Below are 21,989 nucleotides of genomic sequence, written 5' to 3'. Positions count from 1 at the left end.
TCACGTAAGTTACTTCATGTGTCTGGTATTCATTGTCATGTGCGTGCATCCTGTACAAGAGGTTGTGCTTTTGTGTACTGTACAGTACTGTATAGAGTACAGTAGTACAGTATCTTTATTTCAAGCTAGATCTGCAAGAGAATGACTTCATTGAACTCCTTGCTATGCAACACGAGGAGCTTACTAATGAGACCTGATGGAATTGGAGGCCGAGAGAAAGTACGAAGAGAGACAAGAGGAAGAAGAAGGAACTGAAGAACCGAAGAGATTCATGATGCAGGAAATGACAAGGGGATTTTCTTTATTTGAGGAGGCACAGGACCCGAACGTAGAATGGTACAGAAAGGTTGCAGCAGCTGTTCAGAATGCAGTCCAGTGCTACTGTGCCATCTATGACAACAAAAGAAGAGCTACTACCCAGACATCAGTGGATCGTTTTTTCAAGAGGGTAGATAGAATTGAGTCCAGCAAGGAACCAGAACCTGTGCCATCAATGTCAGGTGTGAGTGAAATTGCAACTTGCCCTGTCTCCTATTGCTGATGACCTTTCAGCTCTACCATCTCCCACCTCCTCTCCCTCCTCTAGTCAGTAAGTCTTCTTGCCTTTTCACTTGATGCCAGCCCGTGTATGCCATCTGTTGTACTGTACTACTCTACTTTTCAAGGTACTGTACTGTGAGATTAAAAATGATTTCTTTATTTTTTGTGTTTGTTTTTTATGTATTATTTGTATGAAAAGTATTATAAACCTTCTACAGTACAGTACTATATAGCCAATTGTGTTAGTTGGGTATCTAGGCTAACTTTGTTGGACTTACAAACAAATTGGACCTACGAATGCGCTCTTGGAATGGAACTCGTTCGTATGTAGGGAACTTACTGTATTGAGCTGCATGAGCTATTTGTATATTTTGGAGATTAATCCCTTGTCGGTTGCATTGTTTGCAGATATTTTCTCCTGTTCTGTGGGTTGTCTTTTCATTTTGTTTATGGTTTCCTTTGCTGTGCAAAGCTTATAAGTTTAATTAGGTCCCATTTGTTTATTATTGTTTTTATTTTCATTACTCTAGGAGGTGAATCCAAAAAGATATTGCCGCGATTTATGTCAAAGAGTGTTCTGCCTATGTTTTCCTCTAAGAGTTCTATAGTATCCAGTTTTACATTTAGGTCTTTAATCTATTTTGAGTTTATTTTTGTGTATGGTGTTAGGGAATGTTCTCATTTCATTCTTTTACATGTAGCTGTCCCAGCACCACTTATTGAAGAGACTGTCTTTTCTCCATTGTATATTCTTGCCTCTTCTGTCATAGATTAATTGACCATAGGTGCATGGGTTTATTTCTGGGCTTTCTGTCCTGTTCCTTGATCTATATTTCTGTTTTTAGGCCAGTACCATATTGTTTTAATTACTGTAACTTTGTAGTACAGTCTGAAGTCAGGGAACCTGATTCCTCCAGCTCCATTTTTCTTTCTTAAGATTGCTTTGGCTATTTGGGGTCTTTTGTGTTTCCATACAAATTTAAAAACTTTTTGTTCTAGTTCTGTGAAAAATGCCATTGGTAATTTGAAACGGATTGCATTGAATCTTTAGATTGCCTTGGGTACTATAGACATTTTGACAACATTGATTCTTCCAATCCAAGAACGTGGTATATCTTTCCATCTGTTTGTGTCATCTTTGATTTTTTTCATGGGTGCCTTATAATTTTTGGAGTATAGGTCTTTTGCCTCCTTAGGTAGGTTTATTCCTAGGTATTTTATTCTTTTTGATGCAGTGGTAAATGAGATTGTTTCCTTAATTTCTCTTTCATTGTTAGTCTATAGAAATGCAACAGATTTCTGCGTATTAATTTTGTATCCTGCAACTTTACCAAATTCATTGATGAGCTCTAGTAGTTTTCTGGTAGCATCTTTAGGATTTTTTATGTATAGTATCTTATCATCTGCAAACAGTGACGATTTTATTTCTTCCTTCCAATTTGTATTCCTTTTATTTCTTCTTCTTCTCTGATTGCTGTGGCTAGGACTTCCAAAACTATGTTGAATAAAAGTAGCTAGAGTGGACATCCTTGCCTTGTTCCTGATCTTAGAGAGAAGGCTTGCAGCTTTTCTCTGTTGGGTATGATGTTTGCTATGGGTTTGTCGTATATGGCCTTTATTATGTTGAGGTAGGTTCCCTCTATGCCCACTTTCTGGAGAGTTTTTATCGTAAACTGGTGTTGAATTTTGTCGAAAGCTTTTTCTGCATCTATAGAGATGATCATATGGTTTTTATTCTTCAGTTTGTTAATGTGGTGTATCACACTGATTGATTTGTGGATACTGAAAAATCCTTGCATCCCTGGGATAAATCCCATTTGAACATGGCATATGATCCTTTTAATGTATTGTTGGATTTGGTTTGGTGGTATTTTGTTGAGGATTTTTGCATGTATGTTCATCAGGGATATTGGCCTGTAATTTTCTTTTTTGGGTGATATCTTTGTCTGTTTTGGTATCAGGGTGATGGTGGCCTTATAGAATGAGTTTGGGAGTGTTCCTTCCTCTGCAATTTTTTGGAATAGTTTCAGAAGAATAGGTGTTAACTCTTCTGTAAATGTTTGGTAGAATTTGCCTGTGAAGCCATCTGGTCCTGGACTTTTCGTTTGTTGGAATTTTTAAATCACAGTTTCAATTTCAGTACTTGTGATTGGTCTGTTCATATTTTCTATTTCTTCCTGGTTTAGTCTTAGGAGACTGTACCTTTCTAAGAATTTGTCCATTTCTTCTAGGTTGTCCATTTTATTGGCATATAGTTGCTTGTAGTAGTCTCTTATGATCCTTTGTATTTCTGTGGATTCAGTTGTAACTTCTCCTTTTTCATTTCTAATTTTATTAATTTGAGCCCTCTCCTTTTTTTTTCTTGATGACTCTGGCTAAAGGTTTATCAATTTTGTTTATCTTTTCAGAGAATCAGCTTTCAGTTTCATTGATCTTTGCTATTTTTTTTTGGTTCTATTTCATTTGTTTCTGCTCTGATCTTTATGATTTCTTTCTTTCTACTAACTTTGGGCTTTGTTTGGTCTTCTTTCTGTAGTTGCTTTAGGTGTAAGGTTAGGCTGTTTATTTGAGATTTTTCTTGTTTCCTGAGGAAAGCTTATATTGCTATAAACTTCCCTCTTAGAACTGCTTTTGCTGAATTCCATAGGTTTTGAATTGTTGTGTTTTCATTTTCATTTGTCTCTAGGTATTTTCTGATTTCCTCTTTGATTTCTTCAGTGATCCATTGGTTGTTTAGTAGAATATTGTTTAGCCTTCATGTGTTTGTGTTTTTTGTAGTTTTTTTCTTTTAGTTGATTTCTAGTCTCATAGTGTTGTGGTCGGAAAAGATGCTTGATATGATTTCAATTTTCTTAAATTTACTGAGTCTTGCATTGTGGCCCAACATGTGATCTATCCTGGAGAATGTTTCATGTCCACTTGAGAAGAGTGTGTATTCTGCTGGTTTCAGATGGAATGCTCTATATGTAACAAGTAATTCCATTTGGTCTAATGTGTCATTTAAGATCTGTGTTTCCTTATTGATTTTCTGTCTGGATGATCTGTCCAGTGATGTAAGTGGGGTGTTAAAGTCCCTTATTATTATTGTTATTGTGTTACTGTTGATTTCTCCTTTTATATCTGTTAATATTTGCCTTGTATATTGAGGTACTTCTATGTTGTGTGCATATATATTTACAATTGTTATATCTTCTTCTTGGATTGATCCCTTGATTATTATATAGTGTCCTTCTTTGTCTCTTGTAACAGTCTTTATTTTAAAGTCTATTTTGTCTGATATGAATATTGCTACTCCAGCTTTCTTTTGATTCCATTTGCATGGAATACCTTTTTCCATCCCCTCACTTTCAGTCTGTATGTGTCCCTAGATCTGAAGTGGGTCTCTTGTAGACAGCATATATACAGGTCTTGTTTTTGTATCCATTCAGCCAGTCTATGTCTTTTGTTTGGATCATTTAATTTGTTTACATTTAAGATAATTGTCAACATATACGTTCTTATTGCCATTTTGTTAATTGTTTTGGGTTTGTTTTTGTAGGTGTTTTCTCTTCCCTTTCTCTTTTGTTCTGTTCTCTAGTGATTTGATGACTAACGTTAGTGTTGTGTTTGGATTCCTTTTCTTTTTTGTGTGTGTATCTATTGTAGATTTTCAGTTTGCAGTTACCATGAGGTTTTGATGTAGCAGTCTCTCTCTCTCTCCCTCTCTCCCTCTCTGCCCCCCTCTATCTCTCTATCTCTCTACATATATATATATATACACACACACACACCCATATATATATATATATATGAATGATTGTTTTAAGTTGCTGGTCTCTGAATTTCAAATGCATTTCCAATACCCTGCATTTTTTATACTCTCCTCTTCTATAGATTGCTGGTTTTGATATCATATTTGTGTGTGGATGATTTCCTACCTTTACTGTATGTTTGCCTCTACTGGTGAGCTTTCCCATTGGTAATTTTCTTGCTTCTAGATGTGAGCTTTTCTGCTGAGAAGTTCCTTTAGCATTTGTCATAAAGCTGGTCTGGTGGTGCTGAATTCTCTTAGATTTTGCTTGTCTGTAAAGCTTTTGATTTCTCCATCAAATCTGAATGAGAGCCTTGATAGGTAGAGTATTCTTGGTTGTAGGTTTTTCCCCTTGCATCACTTTAAATATATCATCACTCCCTTCTGGCCTGCAGAGTTTCTGCTGAAAAATCAGTTGATAACCTTACAGGAGTTCCCTTATATATTATTTGTTGCCTTTCCCTTGTTGCTTTTAATATTTTCTCTTTGTCTTTAATTTTTGTCAGTTTGCTTACTATGTTTCTCAGCATGTTCCTCCTTGGGTTTAATCCTGTATGGGATTCTCTGCACTTACTGGACTTCGATGACTGTTTCCTTTCCCATGTTAGGGAATTTTTCAGCTATTATCTCTTCAAATATTTTCTCAGGCCCTTTCTCTCTCTCTTCTTCTTGGACTCCTATAATGCAAATGTTGGTGCGTTAAATGTTGTCCCAGAGGTCTCGTAAACTGTCCTCATTTCTTTTCATTTTTTTTTTCTTTATTCTGTTTGGCAGCAGTGATTTCCACCTTTCTGTCTTCCAGCTCACTTATCCGTTCTTCTGCCTCATTTATTCTGCTATTGATTTCTTTTAGTGTATTTTTCGTTTCAGTTATTGTATTGTTCATCTCTGTTTGTTCTTTGTATCTTCTAGCTCTTTGTTAAACATCTCTTGTATCTTCTCAGTCTGTGCCTCCATTCTTTTTCTGAGATCTTGGATCATCTTTGATATCATTACTCTGAATTCTTTTTCTGGAAGGTTGCCTATCTCCACTTCATTTTGTTGTTTTTCTGGGGTTTTATCTTGTTCCTTCATCTGGAATATATTCCTCTGTTGTCTCATTTTGTCTAACTTTCTGTGATTGCAGTTTCCGTTCCGCAGGCTGCAGGGTTGTACTTCCTCTTGCTTCTGGTGTCTGCCCCTGGTGGGTGAGGCTGGTCTAAGAGGCTTGTGCAGGCTTCCTGGTGGGAGGGACTGATGCCTGCCTACTGGTGGGTGGAGCTGAGTCTTGTCCCTTGTTGGGCAGGCCTGTGTCAAGAGGTGTGTTTAGAGGTGGCCATGGGCTCAGGAAGATTTTAGGCAGCCTGTCTACCAATGGGTAGGGCTGTGTTCCCACCCTGTTAGTTGTTTGGCCCGAGGCATCCCAGCACTTGCACCTACAGACTGTTGGGTTGGGCCAGGTCTTGTTGTCTAAATGGTGGCCTCCAGGAGAGCTCACACCAATGAGTACTCCCTGGTATCTCTGCCACCAGTGTCCTTATCCCCACAGTAAGCCACAGCTGCCCCCCACCTCCACAGGAGACCCTCCAAGACCAACAGGTAGGTCTGGACCAGGCTCCTATGAAGTTACTGCCTTTTCCTGGGTCCTGGTGTGCATGAGACCTGTGTGCATCCTCTAAGAGTGGCATTTCTGTTTCCCCCAGTCCTGTGGAGTTCCTGCAATCAAGCCCTGCTGGCCTTCAAAGCCAAATGCTCTAGGGGCTCCTCCTCCTGATGCCAGACCCCCAGGCTGAGGAGCCTGGCCTGGGGCTCAGAACTCTCACTCCTGTGGGAGAACCTCTGCGTTATAATTATTTTCCAGTTTGTGGGTAACCGACCTGGTGGGTATGGGATATGATTGTATCGCAAATGCATTCCTCCTACCATCTTGTGGAGCTTCTTCTTTGTCTTTGGGTGTAGAATATCTTTTTTGGTAGTTTCCAGTCTTTTTTGTCAATGGTTGTTCAGCAGTTATGTGTGATTTTAGTGTTTTCCTGAGAGGAGGTAAGCTCAACTCCTTCTACTCTGCCACCATGTCTCCAATCCTCCTTTACTTTCAAACTGAGAGTTGTGGTGGATGAGCTTTTTGCCTTCCCCAGATGGTTGAAGCTTACAATTTTTGTTTTTGGAAACCCTACCACCTCCTTATTTCTATTATTATTTTTGCAAGAAAAGTATAAAGAGAGTTGGAGTGGAGGTGAGATTTGTGATCGAGAAAGCCCTGGACTCCCTTCTCCATCTTTCACCTCTTTCTCTCTGATTGGTTCCTGTCCAGCAGCACATTGAAGCAGGAGATGATTCTGAATTTTACACTTTATTTTTTTTTTTTTTCTGATTTTTGTTTTATTTTTTTGAATCACAATAACTAGTTTTATTTATTTATTTACTTATTCATTCATTCATTCTTTTTTTTTTTTTTTTCACACACACACACTGTATTTTATTTTTATAAGAGATAAATAGACTGACACCAAGCATTGTACATGGATGACCACAACAAAAGCAACAATGATTGCAATTACCAAACATGAAACACACTCATACTATGTCATAATATTGACATTCAGTCCAGTAATCCTCCACTGTAACAGCTCCTTTACTTTGCAGTGAAAATTGATTTGTATATTCTTTGCCTCTGAGTCCTTGTGGGATTTTTTTTTTTTTTTAAATTCAGACAGAAAGTCACAAAAATTATACTCATCCTCATCAGTTCACTCAGTCCCATGTAATTCATTTTTTTTTTTTTCATCTTGATATTTTGTTAGCACTTTTATGAGTTCATCAGTTTTTCATTAGAGTTCTGGAAATGCTTATTCATTCAGTTCAGCAGTACAGTCAGTTACCAGAAACCTGTACTTGTCAGAGTCTTTTCCATGAATTTCTTGAAGATGAAACCCTTTTATAGGAACATATTTGCAAAATCATCAGAGTACACCCAGAACTGTCTGTAAATGACAAAAGACTTAAAAATGACCACGGTTAAAGATTTGATGAGAGTTCATAATAATGCAGTTGACAAGAAAATTAGTTATTTCTGAGATATACATTTTAAAGTAATAACTAGGATTATTACTTACAACATTATACCAGAACATATAAGATTTTTAGAAATTTCATGTAATGTCTGAAACATTTATATTAACATATTTCCATACATATTTCCATACAAATACAAATATAAGATTTTTAGAAATTTCATGTAATGTCTGAAACATTTATATTAACATATTTCCATACATATTTCCATACAAATACAAGATTTTTAGAAATTTCATGTAATGTCTGAAACATTTATATTAACATATTTCCATATAAATAACCCAATGAAAGTTTAGTATTAGTTGTTTTGTTTGTTTTTTTATACTGCAGGTTCTTATTAGGCATCAATTTTATACACATCAGTGTATACATGTCAATCCCAATCGCCCAATTCAGCACACCACCATCCCAACCTCACCGCAGTTTTCCCCCCTTGGTGTCCATATGTCCATTCTCTACATCTGTGTCTCAACTTTGCCCTACAAACTGGCTCATCTGTACCATTTTTCTAGGTTCCACATACATGCATTAATATACGATATTTGTTTTTCTCTTTCTGACTTACTTCACTCTGTATGACAGCCTCTAGATCCATCCACGTCTCAACAAATGACTCAATTTCGTTCCTTTTTATGGCTGAGTAATATTCCATTGTATATATGTACCACAACTTCTTTATCCATTCGTCTGTTGATGGGCATTTAGGTTGCTTCCATGACCTGGCTATTGTAAATAGTGCTGCAATGAACATTCGGGTGCATGTGTCTTTTTGAATTACGGTTTTCTCTGGGTATATGCCCAGTAGTGGGATTGCTGGGTCATATGGTAATTCTATTTTTAGTTTTTTAAGGAAACTCCATATTGTTCTCCATAGTGGCTGTATCAATTTACATTCCCACCAACAGTGCAAGAGGGTTCCCTTTTCTCCACACCCTCTCCAGCATTTGTTGTTTGTAGATTTTCTGATGATGCCCATTCTAACAGGAGTGAGGTGATACCTCATTGTAGTTTTGATTTGCATTTCTCTAATAATTAGTGATGTTGAGCATCTTTTCATGTGCTTTGTGGCCGTCTGTATGTCTTCTTTGGAGAAATGTCTATTTAGGTCTTCTGCCCATTTTTGGATTGGGGTGTTTGTTTCTTTGATATTGAGCTGAATGAGCTGTTTATATATTTTGGAGATTAATCCTTTGTCCGTTGATTCATTTGCAAATATTTTCTCCCATTCTGAGGGTTGTCTTTTCGTCTTGTTTATGGTTTCCTTTGCTGTGCAAAAGCTTTGAAGTTTCATTAGGTCCCACTTGTTTATTTTTGTTTTTATTTCCATTACTCTAGGAGGTGGATCAAAAAAGATCTTGCTGTGATTTATGTCAAAGAGTGTTCTTCCTATGTTTTCCTCTAAGAGTTTTATAGTGTCCAGTCTTATATTTAGGTCTCTAATCCATTTTGAGTTTATTTTTGTGTATGGTGTTAGGGAGTATTCTAATTTCATTCTTTTACATGTAGCTGTCCAGTTTTCCCAGCACCACTTATTGAAGAGACTGTCTTTTCTCCATTGTATATCTTTGCCTCCTTTGTCATAGATTAGTTGACCATAGGTGCGTGGGTTAATCTCTGGGCTTTCTATCTTGTTCCATTGATCTATGTTTCTGTTTTTGTGCCAGTACCATACTGTCTTGATTACTGTAGCTTTGTAGTATAGTCTGAAGTCAGAGAGTCTGATTCCTCCAGCTCCATTTTTTTCCCTCAAGACTGCTTTGGCTATTCGGGGTCTTTTGTGTCTCCATACAAATTTTAAGATGATTTGTTCTAGCTCTGTAAAAAATGCCATTGGTAATTTGATAGGGATTGCATTGAATCTGTAGATTGCTTTGGGTAGTATACTCATTTTCACAATGTTGATTCTTCCAATCCAAGAACATGGTATATCTCTCCATCTGTTGGTATCATCTTTAATTTCTTTCATCAGTGTCTTATAGTTTTCTGCATACAGGTCTTTCGTCTCCCTAGGTAGGTTTATTCCTAGGTATTTTATTCTTTTTGTTGCAATGGTAAATGGGAGTGTTTCCATAATTTCTCTTTCAGATTTTTCATCATTAGTGTATAGGAATGCAAGAGATTTCTGTGCATTAATTTTGTATCCTGCAACTTTACCATATTCATTAATTAGCTCTAGCAGTTTTCTGGTGGCAGTTTTAGGATTCTCTATGTATAGTATCATGTCATCCGCAAACAGTGACAGTTTTACTTCTTCTTTTCCAATTTGTATTCCTTTTATTTCTTTTTCTTCTCTGATTGCCGTGGCTAGGACTTCCAGAACTATGTTGAATAATAGTGGTGAGAGTGGACATCCTTGTCTCGTTCCTGATCTTAGAGGAAATGCTTTCAGTTTTTCACCATTGAGAATGATGTTTGCTGTGGGTTTGTCATATATGGCCTTTATTATGTTAAGGTAGGTTCCCTCTATGCCCACTTTCTGGAGAGTTTTTATCAGAAATGGGTGTTGAATTTTGTCAAAAGCTTTTTCTGCATCTATTGAGATGATCATATGGTTTTTATTCTTCAATTTGTTAATATGGTGTATCACATTGATTGATTTGCGTATATTGAAGAATCCTTGCATCCCTGGGATAAATCCCACTTGATCGTGGTGTATGATCCTTTTAATGTGTTGCTGGATTCTGTTTGCTAGTATTTTGTTGAGGATTTTTGCATCTATATTCATCAGTGATATTGGTCTGTAATTTTCTTTTTTTGTAGTGTCTTTGTCTGGTTTTGGTATCAGGGTGATGGTGGCCTCATAAAATGAGTTTGGGAGTGTTCCTTCCTCTGCAATTTTTTGGAAGAGTTTGAGAAGGATGGGTGTTAGCTCTTCTCTAAATGTTTGATAGAATTCACCTGTGAAGCCATCTGGTCCTGGACTTTTGTTTGTTGGAAGATTTTTAATCACAGTTTCAATTTCATTACTTGTGATTGGTCTGTTCATATTTTCTGTTTCTTCCTGATTCAGTCTGGGAAGGTTATACCTTTCTAAGAATTTGTCCATTTCTTCCAGGTTGTCCATTTTATTGGCATAAAGTTGCTTGTAGTAGTCTCTTAGGATGCTTTGTATTTCTGCAGTGTCTGTTGTAACTTCTCCTTTTTCATTTCTGATTTTATTGATTTGAGTCCTCTCCCTCTTTTTCTTGATGAGTCTGGCTAATGGCTTATCAATTTTGTTTATCTTCTCAAAGAACCAACTTTTAGTTTTATTGATCTTTGCTATTGTTTTCTTTGTTTCTATTTCATTTATTTCTGCTCTGATCTTTATGATTTCTTTCCTTCTGCTAACTTTGGGTTTTGTTTGTTCTTCTTTCTCTAGTTTCTTTAGGTGTAAGGTTAGATTGTTTACTTGAGATTTTTCTTGTTTCTTTAGGTAGGCTTGTATAGCTATAAACTTCCCTCTTAGAACCGCTTTTGCTGCATCCCATAGGTTTTGGGTCGTCGTGTTTTCATTGTCATTTGTCTCTAGGTATTTTTTGATTTCCTCTTTGATTTCTTCAGTGATCTCTTGGTTATTTAGTAACGTATTGTTTAGCCTCCATGTGTTTGTCCTTTTTACGTTTTTTTCCCTGTAATTCATTTCTAATCTCATAGCGTTGTGGTCAGAAAAGATGCTTGATATGATTTCAATTTTCTTAAATTTACTGAGGCTTGATTTGTGACCCATGATGTGATCTATCCTGGAGAATGTTCCGTGCGCACTTGAGAAGAACGTGTAATCTGCTGTTTTTGGATGGAATGTCCTATATATATCAATTAAATCTATCTGGTCTATTGTGTCATTTAAAGCTTCTGTTTCCTTATTTATTTTCATTTTGGATGATCTGTCCATTGGTGTAAGTGAGGTGTTAAAGTCCCCCACTATTATTGTGTTACTGTCGATTTCCTCTTTTATAGCTGTTAGCAGTTGCCTTATGTATTGAGGTGCTCCTATGTTGGGTGCATATATATTTATAATTGTTATATCTTCTTCTTGGATTGATCCCTGGATCATTATGTAGTGTCCTTCCTTGTCTCTTGTAACATTCTTTATTTTAAAGTCTATTTTATCTGATATGAGTATAGCTACTCCAGCTTTCTTTTGATTTCCATTTGCATGGAATATCTTTTTCCATCCCCTCACTTTCAGTCTGTATGTGTCCCTAGGTCTAAAGTGGGTCTCTTGTAGACAGCATATATATGGGTCTTGTTTTTGTATCCATTCAGCCAGTCTATGTCTTTTGGTTGGGGCATTTAATCCATTCACGTTTAAGGTAATTATCGATATGTATGTTCCTATGACCATTTTCTTAATTGTTTTGGGTTTGTTTTTGTAGGTCCTTTTCTTCTCTTGTGTTTCCCACTTAGAGAAGTTCCTTTAGCATTTGTTGTAGAGCTGGTTTGGTGGTGCTGAATTCTCTTAGCTTTTGCTTGTCTGCAAAGCTTTTGATTTCTCCATCAAATCTAAATGAGATCCTTGCCGGGTAGAGTAATCTTGGTTGTAGGTTCTTCCCTTTCATCACTTTAAGTATATCATGCCACTCCCTTCTGGCTTGCAGAGTTTCTGCTGAGAAATCAGCTGTTAACCTTATGGGAGTTCCCTTGTATGTTATTTGTCGTTTTTCCCTTGCTGCTTTCAATAATTTTTCTTTGTCTTTAATTTTTGCCACTTTGATTACTATGTGTCTCGGCGTGTTTCTCCTTGGGTTTATTCTGTATGGGACTCTCTGCGCTTCCTGGACTTGGGTGGCTATTTCCTTCCCATGTTAGGGAAGTTTTCGACTATAATCTCTTCAAATATTTCTCTGGTCCTTTCTCTCTCTCTTCTCCTTCTGGGACCCCTATAATGCGGATGTTGTTGCGTTTAATGTTGTCCCAGAGGTCTCTTAGGCTGTCTTCATTTCTTTTCATTCTTTTTTTCTTTAGTCTGTTCCGCAGCAGTGAATTCCACCATTCTGTCTTCCAGGTCACTTATCCGTTCTTCTGCCTCAGTTATTCTGCTATTGATTCCTTCTAGTGTAGTTTTCATTTCAGTTATTGTATTGGTCATCTCTGTTTGTTTGTTCTTTAATTCTTCTAGGTCTTTGTTAATCATTTCTTGCATCTTCTCAATCTTTGCCTCCATTCTTATTCCGAGGTCCTGGATCATCTTCACTATCATTATTCTGAATTCTTTTTCTGGAAGGTTGCCTATCTCCACTTCATTTAGTTGTTTTTCTGGGGTTTTTTCTTGTTCCTTCATCTGGTACATAGCCCTCTGCCTTTTCATCTTCTCTATCTTTCTGTAACTGTGGTTTTGGGTCCACAGGCTGCAGGATTATAGTTTTTCTTGCTTCTGTTGTCTGCCCTCTGGTGGTTGAGGCTATCTAAGAGGCTTGATGGGAGGCTCTGATGGTGGGTAGAGCTGACTGTTGCTGTGGCGGTCAGAGCTCAGTAAAACCTTAATCCACTTGACTGTTGATGGGTGGGGCTGGGTTCCCTCCCTGTTGCTGTGGCGGTCAGAGCTCAGTAAAACCTTAATCCACTTGACTGTTGATGGGTGGGGCTGGGTTCCCTCCCTGTTGGTTGTTTTGCCTGAGGCAACCCAACACTGGAGCCTACCCGTACTCTTTGGTGGGGTTAATGGCAGACTCTGGGAGGGCTCACGCCAAGGAGAACTTCCCAGAACCTCTGCTGCCAGTGTCCTTATCCCCACGGTGAAACAGAGCCACCACTCGCCTCTGCAGGGGACCCCCCAACACCAGCAGGTAGGTCTGGTTCAGTCTCCCCCAGGGTCACTGCTCCTTCCCCTGGGTCCCGATGCACACATTACTTTGTGTGTGCCCTCCAAGAGTGGGGTCTCTGTTTCCCCCAGTCCTGTCAAAGTCCTGCAATCAATTCCCACTAGGCTTCAGAGTCTGATTCTCTAGGAATTCCTCCTCCCGTAGCCGGACCCCCAGGTTGGGAAGCCTGACGTGGGGCTCAGAACCTTCACTCCAGTGGGTGGACTTCTGTGGTATAAGTGTTCGCCAGTCTGTGAGCCACCCACCCAGCAGTTATGGGATTTGATTTTACTCTGATTGCGCCCCTCCTACCGTCTCACTGTGGCTTCTCCTCTGTCCTTGGACGTGGGGTATCCTCCTTGGTGAAGTCCAGGGTCTTCCTGTCAATGATTGTCCAGCAGCCAGTTGTGATTCTGGTGCTCTCGCAAGAGGGAGTGAGAGCACGTCCTTCTACTCCGCCATCTTGGTTAATTCCTCATTCATTCTTCATATTAAATATTTTTCCCTTCCAGTTATGCTGAGATATAATGGGCTAAAGCCAAGGTGTTGACAGGGCTGGTTGCTTCCGGAACAGGAGAAGAAACAATTTTCTTGCCTTTGTCAATTTCTGGTGGCTACCTGCATTCTTTGGTTCATGATTTCTTCACATCACTCCAGCCTCTTGCTTCTGTTTACTACTCTGAATTTTACACTTTAAAAGGATGAATTTTTGATGTGGAATTATGTATCAATAAGTGTTGTTTTAAACATCTGTAGAAATATACAAACATATGCCTATGAGAAGTCCACAGTGATATCTTTTAGATTGCTATGTTTAAAAGTTTTCTTAACAGCAAGAGAAAAAAAAGGCAAGGAAATTATGTTTCTCACCGACTATGGGAGGTCCAGTGCTATAATCACATTTTACTCCTCGTCCCTCTCTTGCCTCTCCTTATTACTTCAAACTCTGAAGCTACAATGACACTCAATTAGGAGTTTGGAATTTCAGAGGTACACACTGTCCACTAACAAACAGATTTTTAAAACTGCTTGAATTCTCCTGTGATGTTTTAAGCACAAAGCTGTGAGGGCACACTCTTGTCGCATTAAAGGCAAGTCTTGGGCATGTTTTTCTTTGTCACCCAGAGCATCATGGAGGGCCAGGACCCTGGTCAGATTTATCATTGGTGCCTTTCCAGCTTTCTGTTCTGTTTCATTCTACTGCAGTGCTCCCTTTCTTCCATGTCCTAGGACCCTAGGGCTCTTTTGTGATCTTCTGACTGAATCTTATACCAGCCCTGCTGTCTCTTATACCGTGACACCCCCATACTCAGAATTATCCTGTTTTACCCTCATCAGAACTGTTCATGGCTGTCTCTGCTTTGAATTCTGATTAATTATTGACTGATAAAAAATATTCATGCTAACGCTGAAGGTGAAAATTTCTAAGTTCTTAAACAGGCATTCGTTTTAAGATGGAATGTGTTTCTTAGGTTTGTTCACTGAAAAGGTCTGGAAACAGTGACAAACTCAGTAACAGTGAACCTCCCTCAGGCATCTCTAAGAACATTTTCTACTTAAAGGAACCAGAGCACTTTGGAGGAATGTCTGATTCCAAATCTGGGGCAGGAAGCATTTAAAATGAGTACAGAACATGTTAGAAAGTAAGGCAGCTATAAATGATTACTGGGCGCATGTTGAAAGGACCCAGGAGCCAATTAGAAAGGTCCCCAGTGACTAAAGATAGGAACATCTGGGCATTAAAAAGAAAAATAACTGGAATGGACTGGAGCACATCACATGTGTTAAATGCAAGTGTTCCTTATGTTACTTTTAAACAAAAGGGTACCTGTGGAGGTTGCAAGGAAACCAATTCATTAATTTGAAAACGCAAATAAAGGGAAAGAATCAAGCATTTATTCTACATTTCTTATATGACTTTTACCTCAGGATAACCAAATAGGTAAAGTAGAAAAAAATACTACCATCTTGCAACCCCTAATGAAACAGTCACCAATGTCTGCTTAAAACATTAGATGAAAGGTTGATGGAGAACTTTATAAGGATGAGTCACACTGATAGTATCTACTGCTCAATCTTAATATCACAAAAAGACAAAATCGATGTATACCTTAGGATGTCATACGGTAGGGTGTACACAGTACCACCTATGACATTTTCTTGCTAAAAATTCTAACCTGAATCTGATGAAACCTCAAAAATCTGTTTACAAGAAATAGGGGAATTAGAAGAATATGTTAAATAACACCATGGGGAGGCAATCAGCAAAACCTAAAATGAGGGAAATTCGGACTAATGATCTAGTTTCTTCAACAAATAAATGACAAGAAAAAAAGGAGGGAGACACCTATGCAGCATGCATCAACTGTATTCAGTGTGTGCACCTATTCAGAATAAATCCACTGTAAAAAAAATTGTAAGTCCATTGGAGAAGCTGAATCATAATGTCATTTGATCATAATGTGCTGATATCAAAGGAATATTTTTTAGTTATGTTAATGGTATTCTGGATATGATTTTGAAAAGTTATTATTGTTTTGAGATAAATACTGAAGTGTTTATCGATGAAATAATAGGTTGTTGGGGATTTGCTTTAAAATAATCCGGTTGGTGGGAGGGAGTGGGTGGGATTCAGATGACACAATATTGGCCATGTATTGATAATTGCTGAAACTGGGTGGTGAATACATAGTGATTTGTAATACTATTTTCTATAGGTGCTTAGAATTTAGACTTTAAAAATTAACTGCTTACATATACTGTATATGATAACGTAGTTTTATACATTTGTATGTATATAAATATATACATAGTTTTAAAATTATACATAAATTGTGACTGTATCTGAAGTCGATTTCTAATTGGAGAATTATGTCTTGGAAGGAACAAGGCTTTCTAAAGAGCCCCTTGCTGGCCATTGCAGCCCCTACCCAGAGTTTATCAGAACAGTATTGGCAACTTGGCATCTTGTTTTAGCACTTCTGGGAGGTTGCTGATCTTTACCTCAATGGCCAAGGGTCATAATCCATAATATTCCTACCAGAATCATTATTGTTATGATAAGACACACGTGAGAAGTGCTTTTATAAAACTTAACAGCTGATAAAATGTTTATGTTGTAAATTCGTAATTTCCTAGTCAGCAAAACATGCATATTTTAAGATAGCACTAAGCATAGCACCTTAAATATAGTACATGTGTCTTACATATAGAGTAGGGTATTCATTTTTAAGTGAGCTAATCTTTATAAGTGAAATTGTATCTTGCAGGTATTTCTTATTTTGAGACATCAGATTTCCTTTCTCTGAAACATTTTTCTCTCTTTTCTAGGAAGTTATTTTAGGTTCTGTGAAAGAGATGCTTTCTCATCTTTAAGGCTTACCAGAAACTCTGATTTGAAGAGAATAAATGGATTTTGCAACAAACCCCAGGAAAGTCCAAAGCCTCCAACCCGTAAGTTTTTATTAGTCTTTCCAGTTATGGACTAGGCAGCTCCCAAAGACTAGAATAACTTGGAATCAAAAGAACCTAAAAGAGAGGTGGTCACAGGGGTCCCTATATCATATCCTATCATGTAGTTCAGGCCTCCCAAATTGTGCTTATATTAGCTGTGCTTACGTGTGGCAGTGATTTCTTCATTTTTCTCGTTTGTCATTTTCATCTCTTGCCTCAGGGATTTGACTGGAGCTTTTTATAGGACGATAGATGCACCAAAGTAAATAGTGGTCTAGAAATCATCTTTTAAGGAACCTCAAAGATGACCCAAATCAAAAAATGATGTTTTGGGTAAAATATAATAAGACTACGCACTGGCTTGTACATTGACTTCAGACATGTTTAGTCCTATCCCTAACTCCAAACCCTGTCATTGTCACCACTGTGGAAGAAGGAGCATAATATATAAACTGTAGGGTCCCAGGAACTATTTGCTTGTTGCTTCTTCATGGCAGTGCACTAGGGCCAGGCGGGTATTGGTGAGAGGAAAAGAATTATTCTCAAAGAATATTTATCAAGAGCTTCAGAATGTTTATACCCTTTGACCTGGTATTTCACTTCTGGGAATCTATCCTAAGGAATAATCCCTATATGCGGAAAAAGCTTTGAATGTAAAGATGTTCGCATTTATATTTATATATATATATATATATACACACACACACATATATATATATATATATATATATATATATATATATATGGAAAATGAGAAATTAGTCTAAATGTTAAGTAATCTGGGAATGATTAATTATATATGTTAGATCTACTTGATGAGGTTGTGCAGCTGTTGGAAATGGGGCTTATAAATACCGCATACTGGCATGGAAAGTGTTTGTCATCATGTTAATGAACAAAGCAGGATACAAAATTTTATATTGTGCATAAGCACAAGCATGGTACATATAGAAATTACATATATGTACATATGTATGGGGATAAGACTTAGGAAACACACCAAAATAAAAATATAGTGATCATGCTATGACAGGAGAATTAGGGGTGGTTTTTATATTTTTGTTTTCTCACATCTATACTTTCTGAATTGTCTTTAATGAGTATATAGTACATAAAATGGAAAAAAAAAAAAAAAAACTCTAAAGAAAGTTGTACCAAGCGCAGGAATGGTTAAAAGATAAAATCACAGCAGTTCTATTTCTGTACTTCTAAACCTCTTTTCTTGACTTTGGTTCTTTATGGATTTTTTTCCAAGTGACCTTCCTGTTCCTTTTGCTGTTGCCTTCTGGTTAAGTGAAAGGTGCAGCTTAAGCAAAGGTGATGTGTATGTAGTCAAGGAGATGGTCTGTCTGCAAGAGAGATGTAGGCATTATACGGAAGTTGGATGAGATTACCTCCAAGGTCCTTTCTAACCCTGACATTCTGTGATTCCCTAGCTTTTTCTGCTCCTTGTCTTCAGTGACTTCCCCTTCCTTTGAAAGTCTCTCTTATAGTCTATGGTTCTACCTTTCTTGTTCATTTTCATCTTTGGCTGCTCCATTTTCCTCTGCTGCCTCTTTCCCCTGTCTCCTTTCTGGGTCATGCCCCAAGACTCAGCCCCTGGTCTTCTATGTTTCTCTGTCATCCTCACTGGCTCTCCCTTTGCACCAGTGGTTATCTCCACTCCCAACTTATTAATGAAACCTACTCAGATGGCATGAATTTAGAGTCAGTAGATCTAAAATGGCATTCATGCTTTTTCCTCTCCTGACTGGTTCTTTTCACAATCTCCTTATTTTGGTTAACAATACTGTTATTGTCTTACTCATCCAAGTTTGAGGTTCTTCATGAATCCTTCTTTGTCTTCATCTCCAAATTCTTTCAGTCATCATCAGATTGACTTTATTGTCTCTCTTCCTGCTGTTATAACTCTAGTTCAGACTATATCACCTCACCCTTGTATTGTAATACCTTGTATTATAATCTTCTGTTTGGACTTGTTACCCACTCTGTCCTATCCTTTTGCTTTCCATCCACTGTGCAGATTATATTTTCTAAAATGTTAACTTCTTCCTTGCTTCAAAGTATACAGTAGTTCTTGAATCAGGTCTAAAAAGCTTAGCCTGCCATTCAGGTTCTTTTATAATCTGATTTTACCTTACAGACTTTTTTTTAATTCTACTGAAGTCAAACAGGCTCCTCACTGTTCTCTTTTTAGTTCATCCTTCTCACCTTTATAACTTTGTTCATGGTGTTCTTTCAGCTTTCAATGGCTATGGTTTATATTGGGAAATAATGCTTTTATTTTACTTCAGTCCTCACAGAATTTTTGAATCTCATTTAAGAAATGAGCAACCTAAGAAATTCCATCCAAACAAAGCTCTAATTAGCTTGAGATTTCTCAATGATTCTGTTTAGTGAATAGCTAAAAAGCACAAATAGCATTTTTCTGTTGCTAAATTTGAGAGTCAGTCTCATATAAGTAAGATATCTTCTCTTGTTTTTCTCATAGACACTTATGGCCACAGAGTGCCATTGCATAAGCCTACGGATTGGGAGAAGAAGATCCTAATATGGTCAGGTCGCTTCAAAAAGGAAGATGAAATCCCAGAGACTGTCTCGTGAGTGCTGAATTTAGGGTTGTAAGCAGCTTTTATTTTTCAGTAGTCTATTTTAAAGGAAAAGCAGTTCTTCTGAGTCTGACTACTTAAAACCTTTCAACCAAATTTTAAAACAGTTTCCACTTCTCTAAATGTTTCCTCTTTGGCAAGTACCTGGAATAATAGCAGTGCTGGAAAATCTGTGTGTTATCATTGATACCTTATGTAGTGCCTAGTGAAGAGCTGTTAGATACTCTGAAGTCAGCTGACTTGATCTCCTCTCCTAGCTACAGAAAGTGACTAAATTAGTTTTTCTTTCTTACATTTCATTGTTAGTGTATAGAAATGCAACAGATTTCTGCATATTAATTTTGTATCCTGCAAGTTTACTGAGTTCACTGATGAGCTCTAGTAGTTTTCTGGTGGCATCTTTAGGATTTTCTATGTATAGTTATCATGTCATCTGCAAACAGTGACAGTTTTACTTCTTCCTTTACAATTTGGATTCCTTTTATTTCTTTTTCTTCTCTCATTGCTTTGGCTAGGACTTCTAAAACTATGTTGAATAAAAGTGGCAAGAGTAGGCATTCTTATCTTGTTCCTGATCTTAGAGGGAATGCTTTCAGCTTTTCACTGTTGAGTATGATGTTAGCTGTGGGTTTTTCATATATTGCCTTTATTATTTTGAGGTATGTTCCCTTTATGCCCAGTTTCTGGAGACTTTTTATCATAAACTGATAATAAATTTTTTAATTTATTTATTTATTTATTTTTGGCTGCGTTGGGTCTTCTTTGCTGTGCGCAGGCTTTCTCTAGTTGTGGCGAGCAGGGGCTACTCTTCATTGCGGTGCATGGTCTTCTCATTGCAGTGGCTTCTCTTGTTGCGGAGCACAGGCTCTAGGCACGTGGGCTTCAGTAGTTGTGGTATGTGGGCTCAGTAATTGTGGCTCGTGGGCTCTAGAGCGCAGACTCAGTAGTTGTGGCACATAGGCTTAGTTGCTCCATGGCATGTGGGATCTTCCCGGACCAGGGCTTGAACCCATGTCCCCTGCACTGGTAGGCGGATTCTTAACCACTGTGCCACCCGGGAAGTCCCACTACTTTCATTTGTCTTTCTGTCTGCTGTTCTGTTTGGGTGATCTCCATTATTCTATCTTCCAGATCACTTATTCGTTCTTCTGCATTATTTAGTTTGCTCTTTATTGACTTTAGCCCGGTTTCACCTCGGCAATTGAGTTGTCTAATTTTGATTGGCTCCTCTTTATAGTTTCTAGGTCCTTGTTACAGTGATCTGCATTTCTAGTGACTGCCTTTCTTAATTCCTCCAGCATTTTTATTACCTCACTTTTGAACTCGGGTTGTTAGACTGGAGAGGTCTGTTTCTTCAGTCTAGAGAAACAAACCAACTTGTTTGTTCTTTCAGGAGATTTCTCTTGATCTTTTAATTGGGAGTGGTTCCTATGTTTTTTTCATTTTACTTATATTTCTCTGACTCTATGAATTTAAGGGAAACAGTTACTTACTGTGGTCTTGAAGGGCTATTTTTATGTGGGAATGACCCTGTGTAGCCTGTGTGAGTCCAATATTTTTGGTGTGAGGGCTGTTTTTGGTATGGATGTCTGCCACAATCTTTCTTCCTCAATGTGTGTTGGCTGTTATCTCCTTCATAGTGGTGTGATTTGTGTTGTGGTAAGCAGAGCCTGCACTGGATCTTGTGTTGAGTGGGGCATTCTCTTTGCTCTGTGGTTGTCACAGCCCTGTCATGGGCAGGGTCTACTCCCCAGTTGTTGGAAGAGAAGCCCCCAGATCCGGTTCGAAGCTGTGATGTGAGGTAGGCAGGAGTGGAGTGCTCCGGCTGGGAAAGGAGCTGCTGTGTATTCCCCCCCCAGGAGCTGACTACCCAGACATGTGCTCTGTGACGTCGCCTGCCACCCACTGTGCAGGCTCACAAAGTACACTGTTGTTGGCGTGGCCCTCAGCCCCGCCTCTGCTGTGGAGACGCCGGTATCAGCTCTGATTTCAGCCCCATTTCTGTGTGTGTGCACCCACAAAGCCTGTTGCTGCTGGCACAAGACCCGTCTCAGCTACAGGAGAGCCAGTAATCATCTCGGATTATCCCCAGGCGCTGCCACAGGCATAAATTCGCTGAAGTTGCACACCCGCAGGGAATCGCCTCAGATTTCAGCCCTGCCTCTGTATGCGGGCAACCACCCAGCACTTGCACACTCCCAGAACTCATAGCGGCTGAGCCACACCCACTGTGAGCTCACCAAGAATGAGGCTGCTGTGGCAAGTCCCTGCCCCTACCTTAGCGTGCTGACAGTGGGGCTCCGGTGACGGGCATGGGCTCTGTCCTCCACACACTTCTAGTTGCAGCCTGGACTACACTTGAGGCCCTTCGGGCTGCCTCCGCACAGCCAAACTGAGTCTTCTCCCTGGGTTTGTCTGCTGAAGCCCAAGTTTCAGCCCTGAGCTGCTGCACACACACCAGGAGGTGCGCGTCTTGGGCTGGGACGTGCAGCAAGGTGGCCAGGGCCACCTGTGCTGGTCTCTCTCTGTCCTGCCTACTGTAAGCCGGCTGCTTCACTCACCTCTGAGCCTCTGAGGCTTACTGTCTGTCCCAGTGGACCTACCAGTCAGCTAAGGGGCCTCCCAGTGTGAGGGACCTTTTCCCCTTTCACAGCTCCCTCCCAAGGGTGCAGGTCCTGTCCCAATTCCTTTTTTTTTTTTTTCTTTCTTTTGTCCTACCCAGTTATTTGGTGATCTTTCTTGCAGCTTTAGTTGTAT

The 21,989-nt window shown here is 38.7% G+C and overlaps 1 protein-coding gene across 1 annotated transcript in view; it reads left to right on the top strand.

Moving 5' to 3' along the window:
• The window catches only part of FAM162A (family with sequence similarity 162 member A), a 44,430-nt gene that overhangs the window by 19,055 nt on the left and 3,386 nt on the right, over positions 1-21,989 (top strand). The window contains exons 2-3 of the mRNA XM_036850495.1: positions 16,501-16,623; positions 19,115-19,223. Of these exons, the coding sequence (XP_036706390.1) occupies positions 16,501-16,623; positions 19,115-19,223 (232 nt within the window). The remainder of the gene's footprint in view (positions 1-16,500; positions 16,624-19,114; positions 19,224-21,989) is intronic.

The sequence above is a fragment of the Balaenoptera musculus genome, chromosome 4 (assembly GCF_009873245.2).
Source record: "Balaenoptera musculus isolate JJ_BM4_2016_0621 chromosome 4, mBalMus1.pri.v3, whole genome shotgun sequence".
Taxonomy (NCBI): domain Eukaryota; kingdom Metazoa; phylum Chordata; class Mammalia; order Artiodactyla; family Balaenopteridae; genus Balaenoptera; species Balaenoptera musculus.
The sequence above is the reverse complement of the archived record's forward strand: the minus strand, read 5'-3'. Positions and strand labels throughout refer to the sequence as shown.